The following is a 27181-nucleotide window of genomic DNA, read 5'->3' on the forward strand; positions in this document are numbered from 1 at the left end:
GCGCCAGATTGTATTGAAAACAATCGGGCCATCGTGAAGATTCATCAAGTATTGATATCTATTCCACCTTATCGAAGACACTGATAGCCGACTTACGGCTAACCGCAGGGAGTGGCCTACTGCGAACGTCCTGCGTGCGTTAGCTCTGACAGTGCTCAATGTTCGTTCGCAATAACAGCGTAGTAATCAGAACCCAACGCCATGAGTCAAGGCAGTGAAATAAAATCCAAAACGGAATCCAACGTTCTCGAAAGTGGTCCGCAGATTGTTGAAATAGGTTTTCCGGACGATGGTTTGTACACAGGACCAGCGACCAAAACAGCAACCCTAGCGGAAGATGGTAGCATGATGAGTGATGACGAGAATAGAACCCTGACAACGCTGGAAGCACCGCCAAAGCCCCCAATGGAGGTACCAGATGCGGGATCATCGGATGCTGCGCGAAAGCTTTTAAATGTAATTACTAATCACCAATTATCAGTGATCAGAACAATAGTAATGGTAATGGTATGCCCCTTCATAGCAGGCGCAGGAACGGAAGCTTCCCAGTGTAAACAGGAGCGTCAGGAAGGACGAAGTCATGCACCAATCGTCGAAAAAACAGATGATTGTATCGAAATCCCCGATCAGACTTCCGTCGAAGGAGGACTTGATACAGAAAATTCGTGGCCGCTTGACCAAGTCGATTGAACCGAAACCAGAGGCGATCACACTGGCAAAACCCAAGACGCTCGACTCGAGCGGTGCGATTGAGATCCCCACGGATATGATTCTGAGCAGTGACATTCCCGCGACAACGATTCCTTCGGCTGAGGCGGAGGAAATCGAGCTAGAGGATCACGATCTGATTGCGATCCTCGAAGGTAATGATGTCGAAATACGTTGTGTTGCCAAAGCAAGCGGATGTATCGAGGAAGATGAAGACGAAACGATAGTGGAGGAGATGCAAATTACGATCATGGACGGTGAAGAAATGCATCAGGCGCAACTTGAGAGGAACAAGGAGATTGCCCGAAGGCAGATCGAAAGTCTTCCGACGCTACAGAAGGGTCGACCTCGCAGTCGAACGAAGCTCGAAGCTGCTCCAGAACTGCAGCAAGCGAACACAACAACAAACAACAGCCCAGTAGTGCACTCGAAACCAATTTCGGCTGGAGTAACCATTGGACAAACTACGATACGGGCTATTCCAAAGAAGACGACTGTTATGCCGTTGGACACTCCATTGGCAACGGACAGCGGTCAGATGAGGGAAAAACAGGAGTCAAAACCGAAGCACATCGAAAAGCGTATACAGCCCACTAACAAACCCTGCGAAATGAAGAAACCACCGAAGGTCGCGGTTCCCAAAGCTGCTGTTCAGGGTGAACTAAGTGCGGCCAAACTAATGAAATCTCCTAAGCAAAACCCTGTCGTTGTGGCGAAAAAAAGCCAACTGATCGATTCGCTCGTCTCCGACTGGGATGAGGAGCATGTTGTGATGGTGCCGGAACTTAAGACAGAAAAAGATTCGGTTGCCAAACCATCTCAGTCCACCATCATGTCGGCGACACAAGAGGACGGTGAACAAGGAACACAGTTTGTTGTTCCTTCGTCAACGATGGAACCAGTGAAACGAGTTAAAAAGAAAAAAATCATATGGGACCCGTCGGATTCGAGCATGCCGTTCGCAGCGTTGGTTAAATCGGGCCGCAACCAACAGCCAACGGGAGAATCAACATTCAACGAGAAAATCAACCCTAGCGCGGCGACGATGCGACGAAAGCGAGCCGACTCCGTCGCCGTTCATATGATCGACGAACGATCGCGTTGCGTCGATCACGTTCCTTTGGAGCGTAAACGTGCGCTGACCCCCGAACCGATCAAGACCACCGAGGAAGGGTTTCGGAAGCGCACGTTAAAACCCGAACCATCGCCAGTTGTGATCGATCCGAAGGCAAAGAAGCGCAAGAACGAAATTGAACGGCTGTTAGGAGACGAAGGAGCGATCAATATGCTGTACGACGTGGAGTGCGAAACGACGCGAAAAGATCTGCTGAAGGACGGTGAGGTCGACACAAGTGACGAGGACGAAAAGTTGCTGGCAAAGACAAAGATCATCACCGATGTGGTCATCAAGCAGAGCAAGTTGCCAAACGAGAACTCTACCACGTCACAGGCACTTCGGGTGCGCGTGAAACGCGCATCAACGCCGTCACAATCGCCTGGTAGTGCCGGTGGTGGAGGTTTGGAGGTAAAATTGCCCGAAAGTCCGAAGGCGGTTGCAGCAGAAATAAAAGTGGCCAACAATAACAACAACCCAACGACGGCCAGAGCTACTGCCACTAGAAAACGGAAGAACGCGTCGATCGGCAAAGACTGGGATTATGTGTACAACGCGCAGGGCGGTGAGGATGCGATGATCATACGCCGCCGATCAAACAGCTCTTACTCGAGCAGTGCCAGTTCTCGGCGGTTGAGCATCGATCTTTCAACGAGCGAAAAAGACGCCACACCAGTTGCTCCCTCCGAACAACAAGATGTGTCGCCGGTTGCGGACACCGTAAAAGAGAAGTTCCTGTTCGCAAAACCGACAAAGAAAGCTTCTTCGCCCCCGGAGGTGAAGGTGGACGTGAAGCTGTTAAGTAGCATGAAAGATGTGATGAGTAAAGCGCTTAAGATTGGGGCAATGAAACAGGACGCAACCAAAGTCAAGGCTCGATCCACATCGAATCGTAGGGCGGCTCCGAAGGGCGACGCAATAGTGAATGGTTCCGATCAAACGCTGCAAAAGCACCTGGAACAGTTGAAGGAGCTTGTTTGCACCAAGTATGACTCATTCGTTGAGCTTGCCCTCAAAACGCAAGGTGTCCGTGTGGACATTAACAGCGCAGCGGAACACGAAACGAGCGAACCGCTGCAGGATGTTTTCACGTTCGTGGTAAGCTCTACCTTGCTTGTGTAAAGACGAGCGCCGCAAGTAACCGGGTTTCAATTTTAGGTTATGAACGAGTTAAGGGAAACGCTAACCCTGCTGGAGAATGATGAGTCCGTGCATGCTGTGCTTTTACGATCGGAAGGAACCAATTTCAGTCGAGGGCTGGACGTCGGGTACCTGATCCAGCCACCCGAAACACTCGGAGAGACCGCCCAGACAATGAGCGAGTGTTTAAAGTGCGCATTAGGAACGCTTGTCCGTCGTCCACAAGTCGTTTTCATGGGTCATTTCTCGTTTTCTTCTGTTATAGGAACTTCCTTAAAGTGTTGCTCAGCTTTAGTAAACCGATCGTTGCCGCAATACACGGAGAGGTGATAGGAATGGGGGTCATGTTGCTGCCCACTTTCGACCTTGTCATTGCCCAAAGTGGAACCATGCTGACAGCACCGTACGGACACTTAGGCTACCTCCCGGAGGCCCTGAAAGCATTCTCCAGCTGCCGAACAGTGCGCAACAAAGCGGTACGAGAAAACGGGAAACACTCTGTTGTTATAATTGTTTTTCGCTATATTATGGAGCCACAATCAATTTCTGTCCTTTCGGTATGCTTCACACAGATAACGGAGCTGTTGCTTTTGGGAAAACGGATCACCTGCTACACCGCCCTCGAATACGGGCTCGTCACGGACGTGGTAATCCCGGAGCGTCTTAACACCCGTGCGCGCTCGCTGACGAAAACATTGGCCACTCGTTCTGCCCAGGTAAGCTTGTTTATTTTTGTGTGTATGTTGTTTTTCTTATGTTTGTGTGGTGCTGATGATTCGTGTGCCGCTACCACCAATCGTAGTCATAGATGGGGACGCACCGTGCAATGTACGCTGGGCCTTGATAGAAGAGTTCACTCACCTCGTCGTCGTACTCATCCAGATCGAATTTACACTGGTGTGATACGGGACAGGTGCAGCGATGATAGATGAATCCGTAATCTCGTCTTCCGTATCCACAAAACTCGTGTGGTGCACAGCGCTTCATGGCTGCAAGATGGCAAAAGATACGCAAAGATAGTTTGGAGATCGTGAGTTTGACAAACGACAAGACATTCCAACAACCACAGCCCTACCAACACATTTGTAGTTTTGCACCACCGTGAACAGGTGCCGGGCATCGTTAAAGTCCTCTCCTGAGCGGTTGTGAAATGTCCAGTAGCTCTGCCGGTGATCGCACAGACAGTCGACGACGATGGAAACATTCTTCACGCCGTACGATTGGTAGAGGGTTTTGCGCCGGAGTGCAATCTCGCCATCGTGGCACGGACGCAGCTCACTAAGCGGTGCGCAAAACTTCATCTGCGTCCGGCTGTTCACGTTCACGATGTTTCCGTGGCGCGTATGAACTACCGGGCAACTGGGCGTGTTGAACGGACAGCGGCAAATTTTGTCCACCGTACTCGGCATCCAGTGACGATGGTGTACGATATTACAAACCTCGTTCTCCCGGCACGTGCCCATCATCGTATCCTGAGGCGCGTTTGGTTAGCCGATGTTTGAAACGATACGAAAGTGAAGGAGAACTAGAACTGATCGCAATTGCCAAATTGATTCGATGCTTACATAATCTTCATAATGATAACGGTAGGCCGTGACACCGACCGATCGTGTGAGAATGATAGTTACGAAACCTGCAATCACCGTTACTAGGCCACATTGAGATTGTAGCATGACGCTGATCGGGTAATGGGGAAAATGTCCCGGGAATGCTGACTCGTGTAAGTGGGCAAACCCTACTAACCGACCGAAACCAGCCAAGCAACTGAGTCGGTCGGTCAATAGTTCGGTGAATCTTGCGCCAAAACCGACCGACCGAATGGATCGTTTAAAATCACGCACGCCAAACACGGGGATGGGCGCGAAAGTGAGATAAAAAATCCAAAGGACAGGCGAAGAGCAGCATGGCACACCTTTCGAGATGAAATTGCAAACTCTTGGCGCTTCGCACAGACATATGGGCCCCAGCGCAACGAAAAATTGGCCCTGCCAAGAACGGCAGCCGTTTGGCAAGAGCGTTCAAATCCAAACAAGACGGCACACGGCTTCCAAGAAACCACCTGCACCATCAGCTGCGTCAGGTCGGGAAACCGAGCGTCTCTCCATTGCAAATGAACACTTTTCGGTTCGTTTCGTCCAGTTCCCCACCCTGTACCGCAGCACAAGCCGCCACGAGATCGAAAATAAATCTTTACGATCTTGAAGCGCGGTTGGATGTGGAACGAAGCGATTTCCTCGTGCTAGTCGATGATGTCGATAGGATTTTCCGTGTCCGAGGTAATGATGAGAAGTGGAAACATTCGCCGACGCACCCAGGCTTAACGTCTGGTCTACGCTCAATTGGTTGAGCAAGTTGGCATGGATGAATAGAATTCCCCCGGCAGCAGGTGCCATGTCCCTTGGCCGACCACGCACAACTTATGACGACAAACCTAACGATAGCTCTTTTGGATACTCACAAGGGTCGGGATGGATACGCGGCAGTTTAGACAAACGGGAGACATAAATAAACAAACATCAAAAGATCGTTACCACCCGTCGTGTACTGTGCGCGATCGTGAATTGTGGTCGTGAGTGGATGCAACCGGTGTGTTGGGCCGTCCATCTCGTTCTCGCAGCAACTCTTGTGCTTGTTTTTGGTCCAAAAATATGCCGTGATTTTTTTTCTATGGGATCGATTCTTGATCAGACTTCGCTCTTATTTATTGCATTCATTCATTTCACACTCAAAGAGGCATTGATGTGTTGGACAACACTATCAAATTTTGATAAATATAAACAACACTAAAGGAATAAAATGTTGTCCTTAACCAACAGGCTATAAATTACTTAAAACTAATAGTTAACTGTGGCAGATATTTTTTAATTTCTAGTTAATGTATTGCAAATGACACAGTTCATGGACACAGTACAAAGTTAGGCTATTCCTGTCTCTATAAGGGTATTGAAGAAAGAGTTAGTTATTTACTTTCGTGTGATCGTATGTAGGATCATATGTGGTTTATTTTTTATAAATCCAGTGTTTTGTAACTTTTGTTTCCCCCAGGCGATCCAGTCAACCAAACAACATCTTCGCCATGAGCTTCTGGCGAATCTGGACACAATTTTAACGTTAGAGCAAAAGCAACACGCCAAGCAATGGACAACAGCAGAATGCCAAACAATGTTCAAGAAGTTCGTTGAGAAGGGTGGTGTTTTGTAAGAAAACGTTTTAGGAACACAGAACGATGTACGATTGTGTTTGCTAGTTTTTATTTTATGATTTTTTTCTGAATTACACAAACTTGTGTAACACTCTGACACTTTTATTAAGGAATTGAAAGAAGCCGACAAAGGCTTCACGTGGACGGAGGTACAGCGAGCGGTCGGCTGAAATGGAAGCCTTTCTGCTAGGCCCTACGCACCGTTAGAAATGCACAGGTCGCCTATAAGTAAGCAAACAGGCATTGAACACATGTTAAATTTAAGCAATGTTTGCCACGATGTTGTGCTAAGACGGTTAGGAAAACGTTATTGCTCCCCGAAACAACCAATCCAACAGTGCCTAAGCCTCGCCCGTGGCTGTTAGACAGTTCCTTTTCAACATTCATGATTGATTCGACTGGTTACGGTGTAAGGCGACGTACATATCGCACTAGCAAAGAATGATTATTCGTTAATCATCCCGCAATCCCGTGCTAGTAATAAAGCAAACAATATTAGGTTACTATAAAAAAAGTTTATTTTCTACTGGTAAAGTGCAAATAAGTAAAGTTAGTGTAAGAGATGTACCTCTTTGAGATTTACCGTTCACTTCCTTTGCTTAATTGTTCGCTCCTAGTGCGTATTAACGCCACACGATAACATAAGAATCATGATCAACAAATAGCACGAAACGGTGGATAGGAAAAATTGTTGTGGAAATAAAAGAAGCACGAACTTTTAAGCATTTACGTTCTGTGTAAGAAGCGAAAGCTTTTACTTTGTGATTCATCATGCGTTAGGTCTTCAAGTATCATTTCTTCACTCGGCATTCAGGGTGGATTTTTTAACCTAGTTTTTTTTTTTATCAAATCCAACTTCTTCGATGAATATTGCCGTTTAATTTTAAATTTTTAAAACGAACAGCGCCATCTCTTGGAAAACGAAAGAAGTACGGTATCTCACAAGTCCGCCCAGAAACTCACTGAGCTCCAGATCTCAAAATGTTTCGGTGTTTCTGTGAATCACTGTTTGTCTGTTTGTTTGCCGGTATCGTGTGGAACCGTGAATTTGTGAAGAAGTCCTAAAAATGGCATCATTAAACCTTGGCGATCCGTTCCCCACTTTTACCGTGAACAGCACCATCGGCACAATCGACTTTCACAGCTGGATGGGAAACAGTTGGGCAATTCTCTTTTCGCATCCGGCAGACTATACCCCCGTTTGCACGACCGGTAAGGCAGGCGCTCTGTTATTTACTATCTGTTATCTTGATAAAGAGAGATTCGTTCATCATTCGATTCGACAGAATTGGCCGCCGTAGCAAAGCTGGCGCCCGAGTTTGCCAAGCGTAACGTGAAACCGATTGCACTCTCTTGCGACACAGTGGCCTCCCATAATGGATGGATCGAGGACATCAAGGCGTACGGCCGATTGACGGCCACATCCGGCGACAGCGCGTTTCCTTTCCCGATAATCGACGATTCGAGCCGCGAGCTCGCGGTCAAACTAAACATGCTCGATCGTGACGAGATCGGTTCGGCGGGACTACCGTTAACCTGTCGAGCGGTGTTTGTGATCGATGCCATCAAAAAGCTACGACTATCGATCCTTTATCCGGCCACGACTGGGCGTAATTTTGGAGAAATTTTGCGCGCGATCGACTCCCTGCAGCTGACCGACAAAAGGAAGGTGGCAACACCGGCCGATTGGCGGCAAGGGGAGGCAGTCATGGTTCTACCGACGATAACGGATGATCAGCTCCCAACACTGTTCCCGGCCGGTGTTACGAGCGTTCCGCTGCCGTCCGGTAAAGGGTATTTACGTCGCACCGAATGTCCAGAATAGTGCGGTCACATGTACTTATCACTTCGCACACATTTGCTTATCTCATTTTGCTTTCCAAGAAGCTACTTAAAGAAACGAACTACAAAAGAAATATACTAGGTGTACATAGCACCATTTGGCCACCAGTGCAGCAGGTAACAATAACAATCGGTATGCCATTTTATTGCAAAAATTGGAAGAAACGCGATCGCCGTCATTTACCGTCCGCCTGCGGAATGTACTGATCCAATACGACCTCCGGTAGATATTGCTCGAGATAGCTTCGCGGAATTTCGGCGATCCTGCTGAAGATCTCCAGAAAGCGTAAACCAAACAGGGCCTCCGTTCCGACCAGCTGCTTGGCTCTGTTGCGAAAGAAGGACAGTGAAGCCGATTCCCACGTGAATAATGGTAGGAAAATGTTCTTCATCGACACACGCGTACTTACTCGAGATTGGCATGGACAAAGGAAAGCACGTACTGGCACAGATACTGCAGAAAAAGATCCATCTCGACCGCCCCCATCTGCCGGAGCACGGTCAGCACACCGACCACCGTTGGGTGACCGTCGAGCGTATCGCTTTTGCGCCGTGTCACGAGACTATCCACACTTTCGAGGTACTGCCACTTGCCCAGCGTTGATACGACGAAGAGAAACAGCAGCAGCGGAACGAAGCGCGCAGATGCCGATCGGTCCGATGGAGCCAAATAAACCTTCCGATACGGATCATACAACCCGGCGTACCGTAGGTAGGTGTTCAGTTCTGCAGCTAGTTCTGCTGGCGGTACCGGGTGCATTTCGTTCATTTGGTGCCGCTTAAAGTCCAAAACAATGGCCCTCGGAGTAGCATGAAGTAATAAGTAATTTTAACAAACTTGTGTACGGTTGCTAGAATCAGCCAAGAATCAACTTACTTATTTAGCGCCCTCAGCGATGCTTCCAGTTTGGTCGCTTTGATTTTGCAGCTACAATTCAATTCGAGGGCAATGTGGGCTCGCAACGTTTGCTTTTGGCCCGTCTTTTGAACCCCTTCGCAAATGTTGATTGCTGTCAAAAGCCGTGATACGCTCGATCCGAAAGCGGCGTACGCCTTGGCAGGATTTTCTACGACGTCCGCCCGTTCTAGTTCGCTTTTGATGTTCGCCAGAGCGTCACTCCAGTTGTGCTCGTGACCAACTTTTTGCTGTACGTTTGCGAGGAGTGATTCCAGTTCAGCCCGTAACATGGCTCCGTACACTTCATCCAACCCCAACAATCCGGGCGGACCGAGCGTATCGTTGATTTTGGAAGCAAATTTGTTCGTCAGCAGCAACCGGTGTGGTGCTTTGGTGTCGTACCAGGTCGAGCAGATGTCGATGTAAAGAGTGGTTCTAAGGAAACGAAAAACATTAGCTATGGGAGCTGCGTTAAGGTAAAGGGTGTTTTTGCATACTTTGGATCGGTGATTCGTAGTACTTCGCGCGCCAGTCGCCCCATATAATTAACCGAGCTCATGTCGAGCGGGTTGTAGATCGGAATACGCACCAGACTGCCATCTTCCGGTTGGCCACTCCAATCTTTTGGCTTATTTTTCCGCAACGCTGCGCATTCATGGGCCACGTTAAAGCGCACGATACGTTGCACTTCCTCGTGCAAGATGCGCATGCAGTGGATGTTGAGATACTCCTGAACATAAGCGAACGAGCGCCGGTAGCCGTGCATCAGTTTGTGTAGAGTGTCTAGCCGCCCTGTCAATTCTTGGGCATCTTTTAGCTTCCCACTGAACACTACGTGTTGGTGAAACGCTTCCGACACACTCTGCACCAGCTTCCGGCGGATGCCTTCGACGAGAAGTGCTTTCGAGTCGAGCTGCACTACTCCGACGAGCGTCGTTTCCATGGCCAATATTCCTTCGGTAAAGGTGGAAAGTGTGTACGTGAGCTCAGCAATCCGGAAACGCTCCTCGAACTGGGCATACTCTTTCATGCGCTCTCGCTCGAGCCGGGCAGGCAGCTCGCGCAATACGTTCGTCTGTAGCTCGATGATCTGCGCCAGCAGTGTAAACATCGTTTCCGGGATGATCTGCACGACGTTGCGCACAAAGTTGGCCAACTCGTTGCTGTAGTGCTGCGATACGTCCAAAAGGTTCGCTGATTCCGCCTGGTTGAGGCGCAAAAGCGGAATCTCGAGTGCCGAAGCAAGTTTTAGGAACGTGGAGCGCAGTTTGATCACGAGCCTCGGCTGGCGACGGATGTTCTCCTGCATCAGTGGTGTGTAACGGTCGATGAGACGCCAGGCGTAGCTAAAGTCACCGATCAGTTGCAGATTGATCAGATCGTTCTCCTTGATGCCGATCGTGTGGAACAGTTCGTGCAGCAGCTGACGCGTTTCGACAATGTGTTGCTTCACTTGCATGTTCCGCGCGAGATCGTGTAGCTCCTGCACCTCCTCCAAAGCCTGAAGGAGCTGTATGATCGTACGCCCGGTCTGGTTGATGTGCTGGCCATCACGTCCCAATGCCTCGATTTCTTTGCGCATATTGGCGAAGCAGCGTGCTAAGCTGGCATTTTTGCGCGTCTTCACGAACGGTCGTACACCGGAAAAGGCATCGGCCAGGTCCGCCATACGATCGGCTGCTTCGCGCCGAAAGTTTTCCCACCGCACCTCCTTTTCCGCCAGCAGTCGCTTCAATGCCTCACGCACCGTTAATTCAAGCTGACTCGTGTTCAGTAGCAGTTCGAACAGTGTTACGCCATTCTTAAACTCGAGTTCGGACTCGATCAGCTCACGCACCTGGCGAGAGCGTTTGGACGAAGCATCAAACGTGGCCGTGCTCGTGTGCAACATCACCCAGCGTACGGTAATGTTGCACTCGCGAACCAGTCCCAACACTTTCGGCATGTGATCAAGCAACTTTTGCTCGGTGAGATTACCCTCGCGCAGAATATTACGCGTACGACCTAGCAGCACCTGCATCGATTGTTTCTGGCGTTGGCTGATGTCGCGTAGGTTTGCCACGTCCAGTGTGTTGGTGAGAGCCATTTTGGCGGCTTTGAACGGTTCCCAGGCATCTGGAGCGAGAAGGGGAAAAGTTTTATGAAAAGGCGGCCCCAACGAAGCGCGTCCACTGCCGAGTCTTACTGATCAGATTCACCGTGATGCCCATGTAAAGTGAGACGATCCAGTTGTCGGAGAAAAATTTGTCTACAATCTCACGCATCCGGGCCGGTTGCGTGTGGAGCGTGGTGGGCGAAAAGAACAGACAAACGTATAACATGCCGGCCTGGGTGGCGAGCGCGGTCGAGCGTTGTTCCGGCAAGGGGTAGACGGAAATCTGGTTGTATACGTCGTCGGAACGCAGCCGACCGATCACCATCTCGATGAATTGAGCGTTGATTGGGACGCGCGCAAAGTAATCCTCCGGGTAGCTGGCGATTTTGCGGCCTGCCGAGCCATCGTCATTGAAACCGGTGGAGCGTAGCAGTTTGCATACTTCGTCAATACTGCTGTCGCTGTGGGTTTTCAAGGCACTGTAGCGATTGTAAGCTACGAGCAGACGTTCTCGTACAAGCCCCGGAATGTGAAGATCGACGACGAGCAGCATCATGCCGTATAGGTACAGGGCCTCGCACTGGAAAGAAAACCGTTGTGATTTCCGTTTGTCCTAAGATTAATGGCTCTTGGCCGTCGTCGTACCATAAGCTGCTTGCCCTCCTCGTCTTGGAACACCTTCTCCATCGACTGCTGTATAAAAAGTCCTCCGTTCAGCTCACTCAGGAACGTACTCAGGTCTTTCACGTACTTGTGTATGCTTTCGAACACGACATAGAATCGGTTTAACGTGACGATGCAGCCTTCGCGCAGCTCCTCGTCGATGGCTCGAAGTTTGGCGTCCGCCTCTATTTTTGCCTCCTGTGAATCGGCCACTTGAAAGTAGCTAAAGTCCTTCACGATGTCACCGTACCGGTGCTGCTCTTCTTTCGTTTTTAAGCTGTGTAGGAACGCATTAAGCAGTTTAGGGTTTTCAGCACTGGCCACCTTTGTGTTGGCACATCAATGGGCTTACTGAAATACTTCCGGCACGTAGTCCTTCAAGCGCAGCAGCTCACAAATGATGGTGTTGCCTTCGGCAACAATTTGCAAAATCGTCTGCCCGCAGACATTGTTTTCGGCCAGGAATTCCGTAGTTGTCGCCATCGCGGCATCCGATAGTCCGATAGTCCCCGTAACTTGAGGTGATTCGCTGTCGAAGATCAAGACCAAAACAGAGAGTGCGAGCTCTCGCCCGTGAGTGCCCGCGGTGAGAGACAGGCGAAACTCATGCAATTCGCCGTACCGCAGCAAAACAAAACGCAGGACGCATCATTCGTATTTTGACATTGTCAAGTGAGCAATAAAAAATCCGATTGGCGTACGAAAATCGTTCCAAACATTGTACCGTTCTTCGGATAAGTGTAGATCAGGCGATTCTCAGGTAAGCAATCGACGTAGCATTAATAGCAAGCTTGAAACAGTGTCTAGTGGTCTAGATTGTCCTATCTCGCGGGCCTTCCTGTGCGTACTTTCCGCACTCTTCAGTCATCCTTACCAAGCCATTAAAATGGAAAATGGAATGAATTAGATTTAACAACGGGCTGTGCGAATACGTTAGAAGAATCCGCTTTTTTGGCTGCGGCACCGTGCGGGACGGAAACGGAGTGTAAACAAATGTGATTGATAGTTTGCATCTTTTCGGCCTGAGCCGTCATTCGAAGCTTGACGCGTAAAAGCTTCCTCTTCGTTGGTCAAGAAGGCCAGCTACTTTTGATCCCTTTTCGAGTGACATTTCATTCGGCGCGCCATTAATTGTGCCAAATTGAAACATATTGTTACTGTCAGATCAGCAAGAACGCAACATAGGACCAATGATTTTGGGCTTACAAAGCGATAGTCGAAATACTGTAGCGCTTTGAAGCGATATTTTTGATGCTTCACGATGCACGGCAGGGGGAAGCCATTTTGTAACAGGCATCTGAAGTAGCTCATGTCTTTTATGTTTGCTGTTGTGAGGCAGCAATGCGAGATTCGCTCATACAAACAACTCAATAGATTATTGACCGCGATTAGTTCGTGCATCGTGATGTGCAGAAGCTTTGCTGAAATTAGTAAACAATTAAAGGTGAAGTTTTTCGGAAAATATTTTGCCACTTGACAGCGGCTGTCATACTTCCTTGATTGAGTGTGTGTGTAGCAGCGTGAGCTTGTTTTCAGAAAATCGTGTATCGATGCTCTATGGATGAGACTATTGTTCTATTATCATGCGGTTCTATTGGTTTCAATGATACAAATATGTATATTCAGCGCTTTTCGCTCAGCAACTGTTCAATGTAACACCTGGAAAATGCTTTTCAATAGATGCCATACTCGGGACGAGATGACAGACAGCTGACAAATGCGACTAATACAATTGCAGCCTTCGATCTGGTTAGGCAACACGCACACCATCGAAGGCACGCGCTCATCGCCATTTTGTTTTTTCCTGGCACCTCAATCGAAGCAAGCATCATTGAATTTTTGCCGCGTTTGTGTGCAAAGCCGACGCGTTGTCAGTGCTGACAGTTGTAAGTGGCCAACGAGAAGTTGACTAGGAAGCGCTTTGTTGATTCGTTGTGTCGTCTTTTCTTCCCCCTCTATTGATAATTTTGACAGCTGAACAACGGCATCAGTTAGTCTGAACAACATTGCGATCTAGTGTTACGCGTAGATTTTGCCCTCCAGAAAGAAATTAAGCGACTCACAATGATAGACGCGCGTTGCATAGCACACGACGGTTGCCAGTGAAATCTCTGGTGCTGGAGGACTAATGAAGTAAGGATCTGGTTTTTCTTTTCTCACAGTTTCCCATCCGGTGTGTTTGTGCACGCGTGTGTGTGCGAAAGGCAGAAGTATATTCCCCAAAAAATACTAAACACACCGATCGCGAACTCGGGCTGCGATACTAATCGATGAGGTTGTAACATAGTCGGACCAAGCAGTCATCATTTGGTTCCAATCATAGCAGTGAGAGTTTACATGACTCAATAGTGGAAGTAGAAAAATTGGAGCTTTGACGCAAGCGACATTCAGTGGGCAGCCGCTAGTGGGTGAAGTGAAGCGAAATAGTGAAATACGAAGGCAGCCGAAACCCCGAAGGTTTTGGTTAGTACCAGTCTTACAAACGCCGCCAAAATTGAGGAAGTCGAGGAAATCGTCGAGACCGAGGAGGTTATCCTCTGTCCCGACGAATTGCACCATGAGGAGTTCGAAATTACTACGGTGCCGATGGAGACAACCACCGTGCTAACGACCACCAGCGGCTCGGGTAACACGAAGCGGGACGTTCGGGACCTGGCCAAGGAGGCTCATTATCAGGCCAGCCTTCTTATGCAGGAATCTGAAGGTATGTATGACCGCACCAGGCAGAAACTTTAAGCGATCGCCGCGTCACCATCAGCAAACAAGACTACTCTTCGGACAGTGTTTGGAAAAAATCATTTGGCATTAGATTTCGTATTATTCTCTTCGCTATTCGTAAACAAGCGATCTTTCAAAATGTATTGCATAATTTTTAACGTCAAAAACATCGGAAATTGAGTTTTGCTCCACCTCCAAAGTCCGTCAAAATGTCAAATGTTAGTTATTTTGTCTAGGCTGGAAGAACTGAAAATGTCTTATCAAGGGTTTCGTTTAAGTCCATCGCTCACAGGATCCGTAGTTTGCTACGAGATACAAAAACGATTATTCGTCTTAGCATCAAAATATCGTAAAAAGTTTTCGTTGGTAAGCATCGTGCGTCAGGGTGACATTTCATTCTAATCCAACATGGCGTCGTACTGTGGCGGCGAATTGATGCAGTGGAGAAAGTAAGCTTCCTCTTGTGCGTGCGCTTGGGAAAAATGTAATTTAGCAACATGTTCGACACATATTTTGCTGGATATGATTGGCATTGGCCGAGGAAATCTCTATCACAATTATTTGATATTTGGCTTGGAGTGTTAAGATGTCAAAAATCCTTTTTGACGTAATTTGCAGCATATGAGATGCGAAAGTGTGCGTTTGATGTATTAAATGCTCATATTCAGTTGTAGTGGTGAATGTATACGAAGCTATGCGGCGTTGCCAACTGCGTATCGTCCACAGCTTTCAAAAAGCCAACACTCGATAAAATTACATTAAAATACATCTTCTGCAAATCTTTGAAATGTATATTTGTTATAAGTTTTGATCTAGAGAACGATGCGATTGCCGCTTGCGGTTTTTGCTGTCATCATTGATTTTGCTTTTGCGGTGTCATTCGGCGGTGGCTGTCGATTTGTTAGAAAAACTCATCACAGTCACTAACACCACCACACGTCTTGTTTCGTTGGTGGGAAGACAACAAACTGTGTTCGACTAAAAGTGCGCTAGCTATCGTTCTGTGTTTGACAGTGGCTGTTTGCGATGGAGAGCCTAAACCAATACCATTTTGAGAAATAAAATGTTAAATATACATTTTGGCTATGAGAGCATTGAGACTAACACATAGATCGAAACATTGCGTCAATTTTGACATTTTATGTATGTTTATATTTTGATCAAATTCCAAACAGTTTCGTAAAACAGCCGCTTTCTCGTATAATTGGCAGGATGTTTGTATGGCGAACCAAAATCAAACTAAAATCTTAAACCAAACATATTTGTGAATGGCTTACATTTGGAACTAAACTTAATCCCTTTTAATTATTGTTATTTTTAGTTTATTTTATTTAATCTCATGAAATTATTTGTCATTTTTCGCTTCCAGCTCAAGAACATCACTTCCAGCATGCTTCAAGCGCCGATGACACGGAGTGTTCAGACCAGGAGCATGCGATGGGCGATTTGAGTTTCAGCAATGAGCAGGAAATCAATGACAGTATCAATAACAGCGGCCTAAACTCCAGTCGTAAGCGCCGTGGAAATCTTCCAAAAGCATCCGTCAAGATATTGAAACGATGGCTTTACGATCACCGTTTCAATGCGTATCCGACGGATGCTGAGAAGTTAGTTTTGTCACAAGAAGCCAATCTTACTGTGCTGCAGGTAAAGTAACGGAGCAGTATCCTCGAGCTCTTTCTTAGTTCCATGAACCGGGAGCCTTGCATGTAATCGATGGTTTGCTTGTTGCTGTAGGTATGCAACTGGTTCATCAATGCGCGGAGGCGCATATTGCCAGAAATGATCCGACGGGAGGGACACGATCCGCTGCATTACACCATCTCAAGGCGCGGCAAAAAGTTGACTGGTCCAATGGGTGGCCCAGGTCAGATGGCGCATTCGTTGAGCCCAACAGCCGAATTGATAGTGGGCGCAACGGAGGAGATTATTGAAGAGGAAGAGGTTATCGAAGACGGTGTACCGCAGATTATTACTTCCAGTCTTGGGCATCAATATGTGCAAACTCCAAACGGATTGGTGAAGGTCGAGGATGACGTTGATTACGAAGACAATATCATCTACCGGTAAGTTCCGTGATACAATCCGAAGTTTACTTTTTCCTTATCGTTGTCTGACTCAGATAAAGAAATGTTTTAAATGTCTATTTGATGTTTATGTGCATTAATTAGATTTGAACAAACCATAAAGATCGGAAGATATCGTTCAAATGAAAATGTTATGCATGCTGTCGGTTTAGAAAGGTTTTCAATTTTATTCTTTCTTAATTATTCCTTAAAGACAATTTTGGTTTTGTTCCTCTTAGTTGAGTATAAATTAAACTGGTGCAAACGTAAACATTTCTTTTCCTTTCCCAGATCGGACGACAGCAACATCGAGTATGAGTACACGCAAAGCGAGGAGGAAATGCAACCGTCGGAGCAAACCGAGTGGGGTGGCATCATTCGTTACGCAACGGACAAGGACGAGGAAATTCACGAAGAGTAAGTAGAACGAGATTTTTAAACATTGTTTTGCCTTGGATTGCCTTAGCATTTATTCTGATGAGCGATGTATGTTTTATGTAGGATCACGGAGGAGGAAGTCATTGACAGCCCCGTAAACGAGTACTTCACGACGTCACACACAAATATTGCTCATATACCTACGTTGAGCACAAATAATTTGACAGGTAAGAATAAACCTTATTAAACCTAGTGAACCTTAAAAATTTATAGAATTGGGACGTAGACAATAATTACACATACTAATGTCGTTCGTCTTTATTTATTCTTGATTTGCTCTACGGAACGCACATATATAAATTGAAACTACGTAACCGCTTGGAAATGGCAACATAACGACTTGGTGTCATCTATAAACGGCTTCCTATTCAAACTCACAGCATCTCGAGCAGTTGCAACCAACAATCCTTCTAAGATTATCACGACCACACCAGGTACAGGCAACTATTTAATCAATCAATCCCTAAAAATGATCAAATGTAACGAAAGTTTCGTTACCATATAGTATCGCGCTATACTAACGTGTTTCTTTATTTTGAATCTTCCAAAATCCGGACAAACAGTTCCAGTCGGGTTGCAGCGAGTGCAGCTGATCGGTACAACAGGCAATATCGGACAGACAACAACGGGAACAGCTACGGTTGGGAATGTGATCAGCACGGGCCATGTGGTCAGTGGCCAGCCCATAGTTTCCACGACGCTTGGCACTGTGAAGATCGGTGGCAGTACAGTTCCCCTGCAAACTTTGAAAGTGGGTCCCAAGAAGCTAACCGTTGTGACAAGCTCTGGAAAGGCAACGACCGTAACAGCAACTCCACTGAGTGAATCGAACGCCAAGACGATAACGACCACAATAGTCCCGGGTGCTGGTGGTGGCAATGCCACCGGGGGCGGCGGAAATACCACAGTGAACATTAACAACAACAGCAGTAGTAGCAACAATAATAATAATTCTCAGAACACCAACCAACATACGACGACGGCAGTCAAAGTTAAAGGTACGTGAATAATGCTGTCAATTGCAATGCTTTCATTTGTACTGTTTTAGACAGAGATGCTGACTGGGTTTTTCTTCTATTCACAGGCGTAATCCGCGACGATAAAGATCAGTTTAAGTGTCTCTACCTGCTTGTAGAGACGGCTGTCGCTGTCCGCCAGCGAGAAAAAGAACAAGATGATGTGCATGTCCTCGGAAACTAAACACCTGGGTGGCAGAGAGCATTCACCTAACACAGAAATTGAAGAGACAAAGAAAAGTAAAAAGTAGACTCGTAGTATAAGGGATGCACCACCTTTGGTACATTCGGTCTGACGACACTGAGTGCGGCAACGTTCGGTATATGTCTTGTTGTGACGTACCACAAGACGCATTTCCTCTGGGCCCGGAGTCGAAATCACTCGAGACTCGAAAGCCCCGTCCACCAGACGTATCATTGTTCCCAAGAATATATAGGATGTTCTTCAATTCTATTAACGTAACTTGAGGCAAGTTGTGTGGTGTACATAAATGTTCGTCAGTAAACGATTCAGAAAAACACGCAGGGAATTATTACTATTGCATACTTTTTACACGCATTTCAAACAATGCACTGAATGGTCCCTTGCGCAAGCAATCAACCTTTGGGTTGCAATTTTGCAATTGAACCTTTCTCGCAGCAACTCTGTGTTTAATACACCGAATGCATCATTTGACGGGTGAAGAAATGGGATGGACATTACTTCACATAAACGTCTACTGTAGGTTTATTTCTTGTCCACAACTGTTGTGTGAATGTTTCACGAGATATGAAAGGGTTTTTTCCAGGTTTATTTTTATCTCTATCATTTGATCCATTGGAGCATCATTGGTTGTTTTAAAAATGTACGAAAAAAGGCAACACACCGCGGTGTCGGCAAAGGAAGTAAACAATCAATACACATGTAAATAGAACTAACAGTGAGAGATGTCAGTTTATTTGAAAGAGGCACACATCATGGAAACACCAGAGCAAACCAACAGACCTCCAACACATTTAGGAGCATCTGTTAATGGCACAAAACGTGGGTTTAGTTGGGTCAAGAAAAGGAACAAAGTACCTCAAACAGGCGCCTATTTTTACGTGATTTTCTTTATTAATTTAGGATGAATGCTGGCAAATGATTGGATAAAACAGTCAGACCACAATCAAACTGTACATAAAACAGGGTACTGTTTGTGTTCTAATTGTTTCGAGCAGCAGCAGAATATTTTAGCCATAGCCAGAAATTTAAGTCAGAGGTTTTGGGGCGATGCGTAGTAAGTTAAGTTGTAACTAGACAAAAGTCGCACTTGTAACGTAAAGCCAAACAACGAACAAAATAGATCATTGTGGCCTATTGTGTTCATTATTTGTCGCTTTAGTTTCTATCAAATTTGGGTTCCTATTAATGATTCAGACCCCACCAGCGCGCACCAGTGGGAAAGATAAAATACGCAATACAAAACTGTGTCATAAATGCTCCGGTTTCTTATTCTCGATTAACATTACCCTATTTTAAGGGGTAACTGTTTTTACTGTTTGTATTTTGCTAACTTACTGGTGACTAAACAACTGCGACTTTGACGGATCCTATTGCACTGTTGGATTACTCTGGTGTTTCTGTGAACACACAGTTTTGCAATTTCCCTTTGATGGTCTTTTAATATTTTATACACAATCACTTGTTCTCGACATCTCGGTTGAAAGTATATATTTCAAGCAAGTAAGTTAAGTTTGTACTTTAGTAACGAATGTAGCAGCGTGCGGAGATTTTTCGGCCGAAAGGAAATAAGGAAAAAAATAAAACGAGCAACACCCGCAGAGAGGAACCGCCGCCCGCACTTTTGCTCCCTTCTGCAATGATACTGATAAGCGGTTAGAATGTAGCAACCAAAAAGTTGATCCTTTAAAGCTACAAAATGGATAGTTGTTTAGGTTTGCTCTACATTCTAGAGAAGGGAAACGATTGGAATTAGTTTTAAGGTGAAAAAGAAACCCGGAAGCTTCAGGCGGAAAGAAGAACACAACCACAACACAATTACAGTTGAGTTATTTTTGTTCATTCTTTTCCATTTTTGTAGCTTCCAGGCAAAGATACAAATGACGTTGCAAAACATGGGCACGAGGAAGAGCAAACACAAACAATTAAAATGCGTTTTATAAATGATTGTATAGTGAGACGCGAAATCAGCTAAAGTACGAAAATTCAGCCGAATATTGTTAATAGTGAATAATGAGCGGAATACACCGATTCATCGATCGTCTTAGCAATGAGTTATCAAAAACTATTTCATCTCCATTTCCCTACCGCAATATGAACGGAATTCTGATCGCGGTAAAAACAAATGACACCCCACATTTCCTTCGTCCCCTCGTAAATTCTGGTTGATTGCATGAGCAGAAAGTCGAAACAAATGATCGAGATAAGTTCAATAAACAATGTCTTCAATAAAAAAAAACTGAACGTCTTATCAGTTAAAAACTAAATTGTTAAGGTAAAGTCTGCTTAAGTTGCTAAAGACCCACCTAGCATGCTCATCACTGTTCACAGTTTTGCTTTCTTTGGCAGAGTAGTGCTCCGGTACGCGGTGATCAAACGGTTAGCCTCGCGCCACCCGCTTCCGACGGCTCCCTGAACGGTCGAGTAAAGCTCAGGATGGGAAGCTTCACCGGCAAACTGAACGATTGGTAAAGCACGCGAACCTTCCCCTGCCAGCAACGGTGTGGCCAGATCGGCTGCCTTAGCATTCATCGAGTCCGATTTTAGGGACCGGCTGCTATACGCGCCCCGAAAGTGCGGATTGTTGTGCCATCGCGTTCGCGAAAACCACCGTGGAACGGGCGGTAGCCGTCCGAACGTGGAAGGAATAAATTTACGCAGCAAGTACATCAATCCATCTATAACGTCCGTTTCCGGTAGCGATTCCATAGTGCGCGCTGCATCTCCGAAAACCCATGCCACCAGCAGGCGTTCGGTGTGTGCCGGAACGAAGAAACTGCAAACCCCCGTGAGCCAGCGCCGGTCCGGTTTGATCTGATCGAGATCGTGTTTCTCCCACAGCAGGCCGAATCCATGCCATGTCCCGTCGGTTGGCCAGAAGGGCTCATCAAACTCGAGAAACATTTTACCGATCGTTCCGATGTAGAGACCCTCGATGGCATTCTGCTTGGCGAGGGGTAGCGGCGGGTCAAACCAGCGATGGTGCATTTCCTGCAACACTCCCAGGGACACGGTTACGATGAGATGGCGAGCCGTAAACGATGCTCCATTGGTACAGCCGACCGTCACCTGTGACGGTAGATTGTCACCTGTGCTGTTCCATCGAATCGAGTTGACGGTATGATTGAACCGAATGTAATCATCAACCGGAATCGGGTTGGCGCTGTTCTGTTCGGGTAGTTTTTTCTGTGAAGCATGAGAAAAGCTTACCAAGTGGACTGCCTGAAAGCTCCTGCTCTGGTTGCCATTTTTTACCATTAGTAAGTCAAGGAGCGTGTGAAATCCCCGATTCCTCCAGTTGATGAGGTACTCGTCCTGGTTGTCTTCAAACTGAAGCAGTCCGGCACCGGATATTTCGTGCAGGGTGTCTGTGGCGTTGTAAGTATTTTCGTATTTGATGAAAAAATCATACAGCTGGTAACAAGTCCGCCGATCTATTCCAGCGAACTTTCCCGCCCGTAATGCATCCTGGAACCTGGAATCGGCGCGCTTTAATGGAGGTTGTTTTCGGAAGAAGTAAAATCTTCTACTCATAAACTTACACCATGTCATAGAACTCTCCTAGAGATCCCGAAAAGCTCTTCAACGTATCGGCGTTTGCATCGAGTAGTGTGTGCAGGGTGTCCATCATCCGGTCTGAGATGTGCTTTGGCACGGGCTCACCATTCGAACGGTAGTAGAGTTCGTTCTCCTTGTGTGTCTCAATTTCGACCAGTCCGTACTCGTTGGCCATATCGTAGATGAAATTATTATCTTTACCATGTACCCTGCAGAAAAGAAACACAAGCTGGTCAAAATATCGAGTCCGCCAGATTTCCGGTGCGTACCTACCATTGGGCACCATAGTCGAGCATGTTGTTCCCGTGCTGTATAGAATGGATGCGGCCTCCGATGCGATTTTCGCCCTCCAGAATGGTAAGATTGTAGAATCCGTGTTCAAGTAGTCTCGTTGCTGCTGCAATGCCCGCTGCACCGGCTCCAACGATTAACACGGCGGGCGAAGATTTCATTTTTTCCACAGTTTGATGGAACGTAACAAACGAGTGCTGTAACTGTGTCGGTTTTATCACGTGCGCCGGGTCTCCCGCTCTCTGTTGCCGAGGAACTAATGCCGAAATACCGAATTAATCGAACGTTTCGTTGCGATAATGGTTGGTCTCAGCGCTATCAGCTTGCGATAAGATGGATGGAAAGTATTCTATCCTAGCGGAGGAAGAACAACGTTTTTCGTCGTTGGTGTCAGTTACCACAATTCGGTGAAATATGTAATGTTCGATTTTATTATCGTATTTAAATTTGTTTAAGACGTTTTACGCCTTGCTACAGATGATACAGATGGTAACTTATTGATCATTCGAGTTTCCCTTTTGTTTGTACAGATCAATCAAACGGTTCGCTTCACGCTGTCCACTGGCGACTGCTCCGTGAACGGTGGAATAATACTTCTCCATGGTGGCTTCCCCGGCCATCAGGACCCGTGGTGTGGTGTTGGTGTCCATCAGCGGATAGGCAAGATATTTGGCGCCCGTTTGCATGCGTTCCGTGGCTATCGATCGGCTAGAGTATGAGCCGCGGAAGAAACGGTTGGATGACCAGTTGGACCTAATCGGTAAGTAATTCAATGCATATTAACCCATGCCAATATTTACTTGAAGGGGACAGGGGACATACTTCACGATAGCAAGAACCTCTCCAAACTCGATTTTGTTAACAAATACACTGAGAAGATGAAGCAAGCCTTCCCGGATCGTGTCATCGGGCAGCAATTCTGCTTGCCTACCTAAGGGGCCATTTAACCAAGCGCAAAGGACGTTTGGTTGGCCATCCACTCGATAGAAAAAGGACACTGCTTCCGTCCAGGCGTGCTGTGTCTGGTTTAGTGCCAGCAGATCTCGTTCGTACCACAGCAGGCTTATAGCATTTCCAAACTGTGCCGGAATAGGAGCATCGAAAAGTAGGAAAATCTTGTTCACCGCCCCGAAATGGATTCCTTCGATGGCCTGTCGGTTAACGAAGGGTAGCGGTGGTGTGAACATGGTGCGGTAATTTTCCTTCAGCACCCCCAAGGAGACCGTTACAATCACATGGTTAGCGTCGTAGCGCGCTCCGTCTTCGGTGGTTACAACGACGGAGTTACCGGGAGCTCCTTGCCATTTAATGTTGGTAACAAACTTATTAAAGATAGTCAGCGCATCCAACGGCACTCGTGTGCTAGTATCGGATCCCGGATAGTTTCCCTGCAGTTTTGCAATATCAGATTGTTTCATGAAAATACATCGTTTTGAACATGTTCCACTGTCGCCACTCACCGAAAGAATATCTAAAATGGAGGAATAGCCTCGCGTCCCGGTCCATGCCAGCAATTGATCGCCTTCGGTAATTTCAAAACTATCTGCTTCATGAGCCGCAACGTCGTACCAAGAATCGTAGGCACTGTAGCCACGATTGTAATTATGATAGTACACAAGAAACTGTCGCGCCAACTCGTGGTCTACGCCACGGTAGACCTCATCAATGTCTAGTTTTTCCCAAAATTTGGCTTCGAAAAACGCCCCGAAGCTTCCGTCGAACTCGTGGCGCTCGTCCAACTCTTCAATTTCCTCCGCAAGCGCCATTAATTGTCCAAACACTGTCGGATCTATCCTCTCGCCATTTGAACGTACGAGAGTGAGTTCTTTTTTGGCAATGGATGATTTTAACAAACCGGGAAACCGGGACGCCATCTGGTATACCACATTTCCCTGCTCACCATGGCACCATTGCGCACCCAGCTCCACGACGCCAGCACTACCGAACGGAGTCGTACGGATGCGTCCTCCATAGCGCTCCGATGCCTCGAGAACCGTCAAATTCGTTAAACCACCTTGGTAGAGTTTGCTAACCGCGGCCACGCCTGCCGCTCCGGCTCCAACAATGATTATGCGCGGGTTTAACATATCGTGCTCGGTACAAACTGTGGACCCGACGAACAGACCGCAGAGTAAGCCAATGACTGCATTAGTCCACTTCATTGCGCGAGTTTTCACAATAGTCACGAAGTGCTGGAAGCGCAGGGATTGTGAGGTAAGCGATGGACGCGTTATCTTTACCGTGTTTGATAATGCAAACGGTACGAACAAATAGAAGACCGATGCAGAACTTTGTCACAGTTTATGCGATGTCACGGTCTAGGTTGGCGATTGTTCTAAATTTAGGCCGATACAAAACGATCGACACGAAAACGATCTTCGCTGAATATTGGAATCTGACAGCATGTCTGGGTTGTTGTGTGCGTAATATTCCTTCCGAATGCTGTCACTTGCTAAGTAGACGCAATGAGCGACGAAAATTTGGGTTACACTAGAATTAACTTGGCCCTTTCTCGACACCCCAAAACAAATTTAGTCCCTGCCTTATCGTAATGCTTAGGGTAAGGATTTAAATAGCATTAAGCTTATGTTTTTCAGAAAAAGGTCCAGCTTAGAGATAAAGCAGTTATTAACAAAACTTTTACATTTACTTATAACCGTACACTTTGTGTGGTATTGTGTTTGCATTAAACTAACACATTACTTGTACATATCGATTAAACGCTGTGCTTCTCGTTGTCCGCTCTCGATGGCGCCCTGCACCGTTCCGTAATGCACGTGGCTGGTAGCTTCTCCCGCCATCAGAACTCGCGGTGTATTCATGGCGTCCATAAACGGGTAGGCAAGATATTTGGCACCCGTTTGCATGCGTTCCGTGGTGATCGATCGGCTAGAGTATGAGCCGCGGAAGAGACGGTTTGATGACCAGTTGGACCTGCGGGTGAGAAGCTCAACGCATAATGTCCAATGCTAATGATGTTTCCGTGGATTCGAAACGTACCTTAAAATTGCTTGAACCTTCCCAAAGTGGATGTTGTTGGCAAATATACTCAAAAGATGGAGCAATCCTTCCCGTATCGTGTCGTCCGGCAGCTGCTCTGCCTGCCGACCTTCGGGGCCGTTTAACCAGGCGCACAGGACGTTGGGCTGACCGTCGACTAACGAAAAGGTGGCCACCGCTTCCGCCCAGCAATGCTTTGATTCACGCAGCGTTTTCAAATCATTCTCGTACCACAACATATGAAGCACGTTTCCAAGCTGCTCCGGAATAGGAGTATCGAATAAAAGGAAAGCTTTGTTCAGTGTGCCGAAGCAAATTCCCTCAATGGCGTTCTGGTTGATGGAAGGTATCGGTGGGGTGAACAGAGTACGATAAGCTTCTTTCAGAACACCCAACGGGACCGTTACGATCACATGGTCAACATCGTAGCAAGATCCGATTTCGGTGGTCACAATGACAGTATGCGCTGGAGTTTCGTGCCATTCAATGTTGGTAACCGATTCATTGAATTGAGTGAGTTGCTCCAGCGGTACGGGGGTAAGCCTAGAACCTGGATAATTACCCTACAATGTATGAGACATCTTTAAGACTTAGTCAACAGCAGAGCGCTCAGAGGATCGTCTCACCGACAGAATATCCAGAATGGTAGAGAACCCCTTCGGCCCTGTCCAGGCAAGTGCCTGATTTCCTTCCGCTGGCTCATAGCTGTCGGTTTCCTGAGCGGCCACTTCATACCACGTATCGTACGCATTGTAGCCCCGATTGTAGTTGTGGTAATAGACCAGAAACTGTTCAGCCAACGCTCGTTCGACATCGCGGAAAGATTCTTCGGTATCGAGCTTTTCCCAGTATTTGCCCGTGAAAAATTCTCCTAAACTTCCTTCGAACTCGTCGCGCTCTTCAGAATCCACAAGTTCTTCGCTCATAGCCATAAGGCGCTCATAAACATCTGGATCCACTCGCTGGCCATTTGAGCGCACTAGCACGATTTTTTCCGCGGCAACAGATGATTTTAGAAGACCAGGAAAACCGGACGCTAGCTCGTGAACAACGTTACCTTGCTCGCCGTGGCACCACTGGGCACCCAGCTCCACAACTCCGGCACTACCCAACGGAGTCGTACGAATGCGTCCTCCAAAGCGTTCCGAGGCCTCAAGAATCGTTACGTTCGTAATGCCACTCTGGTAGAGTTTGCTAGCAGCGGCAATACCCGCTGCTCCGGCACCGACCACGACTATACGCGGATTCGCCATCATTCGTTTACGGAACAAACAGTCCCCTGACCAGACAGACGACTGACTGTTTAAGCCGTTCTCGTCGTACGTCTTTTAAGCGTGAGTTTTTACCCCAGTCCGCGAGCATCGAAAACGCTTATTGAGATTGTATGATTGTATGATTGTAAGCAAACATTACACAAACACATCTTACGGGTCTCTGTATGGTAAAATGTGAATCACAATCAAACCGGCCGCTAGTGATACTCGGTTTCGTTTCATTGGATAACATTTATCGCGTGTGATTATCTCGGATAAATTTAGCTCGGAGGGAAGTGCGAAATGCTTTCATACCAAAGTGACAGCATGTGTAATCAGCACTGAGTGTAGATCATGCTGGGACCACTTACCGTAGGTCCAACGTTCGAAGTTTGAATGCTGAGGTAAAAGTAATTTATTTCATTTCCAATTCTGTATGAACTCTTAGTTTCCGTAGAGCGTAGCTCATTGATACAGGTCGATCAAACGATTCGCTTCACGTTGGCCACTTTCGATCGCACCGTGGACAGTGGAGTAGTGTTCGACGCTGGTGGCTTCACCAGCAAATAGAACTACCGGGTGATTAGCAGCAGCTGTGAGCGATTCACTCAGATCACCCGCTCCAGTTTGAAGACGCTCAGTGGCGATCGATCGGCTAGAGTAAGATCCACGGACGAAGCGATTTGAAGACCATTTCGATCTGGGAATGGATGAAAATCTTGTATCTCCTAGCGACTGCAACATTCAGTGTGACACACATACCTCAAAACAGCTTGTACGTTTCCGAAGTTGTAGTTCTTACCGAAAATGCTAAGCAGGTAAAGCAGACCCTCCTTAATCGTATCATCCGACAAGAGTTCGGATTGGCGACCTTGAGCACCGTTCAACCAGGCGCAGAGCACGTGCGGTTTGCTGTCCACGCGGTAGAAGAAGCCAACGGCTTCGGCCCAGGCGTGCTTCGATTGCCGTAAAGTCTG

General features: G+C 47.0%; 9 protein-coding genes across 9 annotated transcripts in view; 3 read left to right on the forward strand and 6 right to left on the reverse strand.

The window, feature by feature from the left end:
• Nucleotides 1-199: 199 nt before the first annotated feature.
• Nucleotides 200-6836, forward strand: LOC131215676 (uncharacterized). The gene is made up of 6 exons (XM_058210067.1): nt 200-456; nt 524-2920; nt 2981-3153; nt 3228-3438; nt 3535-3678; nt 6008-6836. Exons 1-6 carry the CDS (start codon nt 202-204, stop codon nt 6161-6163), a joined length of 3336 nt encoding a protein of 1111 aa, XP_058066050.1. The 5' UTR covers nt 200-201; the 3' UTR covers nt 6164-6836.
• LOC131216731 (U-scoloptoxin(11)-Sm6a-like) lies at nt 3555-4685 on the reverse strand. Its single transcript, XM_058211291.1, has 3 exons — nt 4528-4685; nt 4038-4434; nt 3555-3951 (listed from the first exon to the last, which is right to left on the reverse strand). Exons 1-3 carry the CDS (start codon nt 4633-4635, stop codon nt 3749-3751), a joined length of 708 nt encoding a protein of 235 aa, XP_058067274.1. The 5' UTR covers nt 4636-4685; the 3' UTR covers nt 3555-3748.
• A 361-nt stretch (nt 6837-7197) lies between the features above and the next one.
• On the forward strand, nt 7198-8682 carry LOC131216732 (peroxiredoxin-6). The gene is made up of 2 exons (XM_058211292.1): nt 7198-7376; nt 7451-8682. Exons 1-2 carry the CDS (start codon nt 7232-7234, stop codon nt 7987-7989), a joined length of 684 nt encoding a protein of 227 aa, XP_058067275.1. The 5' UTR covers nt 7198-7231; the 3' UTR covers nt 7990-8682.
• On the reverse strand, nt 8091-12530 carry LOC131215677 (WASH complex subunit 5). Its single transcript, XM_058210069.1, has 8 exons — nt 12511-12530; nt 12015-12191; nt 11645-11939; nt 11090-11579; nt 9402-11019; nt 8884-9339; nt 8417-8806; nt 8091-8333 (listed from the first exon to the last, which is right to left on the reverse strand). The coding sequence occupies exons 1-8, from the start codon at nt 12528-12530 to the stop codon at nt 8183-8185; spliced, it is 3597 nt and encodes a 1198-aa protein (XP_058066052.1). The 3' UTR covers nt 8091-8182.
• Nucleotides 12531-13342: 812 nt separating this feature from the next.
• LOC131215678 (uncharacterized) lies at nt 13343-20300 on the forward strand. Its single transcript, XM_058210070.1, has 9 exons — nt 13343-13411; nt 14102-14366; nt 15750-16027; nt 16118-16446; nt 16738-16863; nt 16948-17051; nt 17265-17318; nt 17448-17882; nt 17969-20300. The coding sequence occupies exons 1-9, from the start codon at nt 13343-13345 to the stop codon at nt 18082-18084; spliced, it is 1776 nt and encodes a 591-aa protein (XP_058066053.1). The 3' UTR covers nt 18085-20300.
• A 127-nt stretch (nt 20301-20427) lies between these two features.
• Nucleotides 20428-22112, reverse strand: LOC131215679 (spermine oxidase-like). The gene is made up of 4 exons (XM_058210071.1): nt 21934-22112; nt 21645-21869; nt 21358-21577; nt 20428-21288 (listed from the first exon to the last, which is right to left on the reverse strand). Exons 1-4 carry the CDS (start codon nt 22110-22112, stop codon nt 20428-20430), a joined length of 1485 nt encoding a protein of 494 aa, XP_058066054.1.
• Nucleotides 22113-22445: 333 nt separating this feature from the next.
• Nucleotides 22446-24113, reverse strand: LOC131215680 (spermine oxidase-like). The gene is made up of 3 exons (XM_058210072.1): nt 23412-24113; nt 22774-23339; nt 22446-22704 (listed from the first exon to the last, which is right to left on the reverse strand). Exons 1-3 carry the CDS (start codon nt 24111-24113, stop codon nt 22446-22448), a joined length of 1527 nt encoding a protein of 508 aa, XP_058066055.1.
• A 537-nt stretch (nt 24114-24650) lies between these two features.
• LOC131215681 (spermine oxidase-like) lies at nt 24651-26204 on the reverse strand. The gene is made up of 3 exons (XM_058210073.1): nt 25578-26204; nt 24952-25514; nt 24651-24885 (listed from the first exon to the last, which is right to left on the reverse strand). The coding sequence occupies exons 1-3, from the start codon at nt 26202-26204 to the stop codon at nt 24651-24653; spliced, it is 1425 nt and encodes a 474-aa protein (XP_058066056.1).
• Nucleotides 26205-26669: 465 nt separating this feature from the next.
• The window catches only part of LOC131215682 (peroxisomal N(1)-acetyl-spermine/spermidine oxidase-like), a 1587-nt gene continuing 1075 nt past the window's right edge, over nt 26670-27181 (reverse strand). Inside the window, exons 2-3 of the mRNA XM_058210074.1 lie at nt 26967-27178; nt 26670-26859 (exon numbers count right to left, since the gene is read on the reverse strand). Coding sequence (XP_058066057.1) covers nt 26670-26859; nt 26967-27178 — 402 coding nt within the window. The remainder of the gene's footprint in view (nt 26860-26966; nt 27179-27181) is intronic.

The sequence above is a fragment of the Anopheles bellator genome, chromosome 1, assembly GCF_943735745.2.
Source record: "Anopheles bellator chromosome 1, idAnoBellAS_SP24_06.2, whole genome shotgun sequence".
Taxonomy (NCBI): domain Eukaryota; kingdom Metazoa; phylum Arthropoda; class Insecta; order Diptera; family Culicidae; genus Anopheles; species Anopheles bellator.

Excerpts from the sequence above, each read along its gene's own strand:
- LOC131215677 (XM_058210069.1), bottom strand. The coding sequence starts at position 12,530 with ATGACTGAAGAGTGCGGAAA. Across the intron at positions 11,580-11,644 it reads AGGAGGGCAAGCAGCTTATG|TGCGAGGCCCTGTACCTATA; the intron begins GTACGACGACGG and ends TTTTCTTTCCAG. Across the intron at positions 9,340-9,401 it reads CTACGAATCACCGATCCAAA|AACCACTCTTTACATCGACA; the intron begins GTATGCAAAAAC and ends TCGTTTCCTTAG.
- LOC131215678 (XM_058210070.1), top strand. The coding sequence starts at position 13,343 with ATGCCATACTCGGGACGAGATGACAGACAGCTGACAAATGCGACTAAT. Across the intron at positions 13,412-14,101 it reads CAATTGCAGCCTTCGATCTG|GCAGCCGAAACCCCGAAGGT; the intron begins GTTAGGCAACAC and ends TGAAATACGAAG. Across the intron at positions 17,052-17,264 it reads GAGCACAAATAATTTGACAG|CATCTCGAGCAGTTGCAACC; the intron begins GTAAGAATAAAC and ends TCAAACTCACAG.
- LOC131215680 (XM_058210072.1), bottom strand. The coding sequence starts at position 24,113 with ATGAAGTGGACTAATGCAGTCATTGGCTTACTCTGCGGTCTGTTCGTC. Across the intron at positions 23,340-23,411 it reads CCATTTTAGATATTCTTTCG|GGAAACTATCCGGGATCCGA; the intron begins GTGAGTGGCGAC and ends GCAAAACTGCAG. Across the intron at positions 22,705-22,773 it reads GAGGTTCTTGCTATCGTGAA|GTCCAACTGGTCATCCAACC; the intron begins GTATGTCCCCTG and ends CTTACCGATTAG.
- LOC131216732 (XM_058211292.1), top strand. The coding sequence starts at position 7,232 with ATGGCATCATTAAACCTTGGCGATCCGTTCCCCACTTTTACCGTGAAC. Across the intron at positions 7,377-7,450 it reads TACCCCCGTTTGCACGACCG|AATTGGCCGCCGTAGCAAAG; the intron begins GTAAGGCAGGCG and ends TCGATTCGACAG.
- LOC131215679 (XM_058210071.1), bottom strand. The coding sequence starts at position 22,112 with ATGAAATCTTCGCCCGCCGTGTTAATCGTTGGAGCCGGTGCAGCGGGC. Across the intron at positions 21,578-21,644 it reads GGAGAGTTCTATGACATGGT|GTTCCAGGATGCATTACGGG; the intron begins GTAAGTTTATGA and ends CGCCGATTCCAG. Across the intron at positions 21,289-21,357 it reads CGCTCCTTGACTTACTAATG|AAAAAACTACCCGAACAGAA; the intron begins GTAAAAAATGGC and ends CATGCTTCACAG.
- LOC131215681 (XM_058210073.1), bottom strand. The coding sequence starts at position 26,204 with ATGGCGAATCCGCGTATAGTCGTGGTCGGTGCCGGAGCAGCGGGTATT. Across the intron at positions 25,515-25,577 it reads CCATTCTGGATATTCTGTCG|GGTAATTATCCAGGTTCTAG; the intron begins GTGAGACGATCC and ends CATACATTGTAG. Across the intron at positions 24,886-24,951 it reads AAGGTTCAAGCAATTTTAAG|GTCCAACTGGTCATCAAACC; the intron begins GTACGTTTCGAA and ends TCTCACCCGCAG.
- LOC131216731 (XM_058211291.1), bottom strand. The coding sequence starts at position 4,635 with ATGCTACAATCTCAATGTGGCCTAGTAACGGTGATTGCAGGTTTCGTA. Across the intron at positions 4,435-4,527 it reads GTTATCATTATGAAGATTAT|GATACGATGATGGGCACGTG; the intron begins GTAAGCATCGAA and ends AACGCGCCTCAG. Across the intron at positions 3,952-4,037 it reads GCAAAACTACAAATGTGTTG|CCATGAAGCGCTGTGCACCA; the intron begins GTAGGGCTGTGG and ends GCCATCTTGCAG.
- LOC131215676 (XM_058210067.1), top strand. The coding sequence starts at position 202 with ATGAGTCAAGGCAGTGAAATAAAATCCAAAACGGAATCCAACGTTCTC. Across the intron at positions 457-523 it reads CTGCGCGAAAGCTTTTAAAT|CAGGCGCAGGAACGGAAGCT; the intron begins GTAATTACTAAT and ends GCCCCTTCATAG. Across the intron at positions 3,154-3,227 it reads ACAATGAGCGAGTGTTTAAA|GAACTTCCTTAAAGTGTTGC; the intron begins GTGCGCATTAGG and ends CTTCTGTTATAG.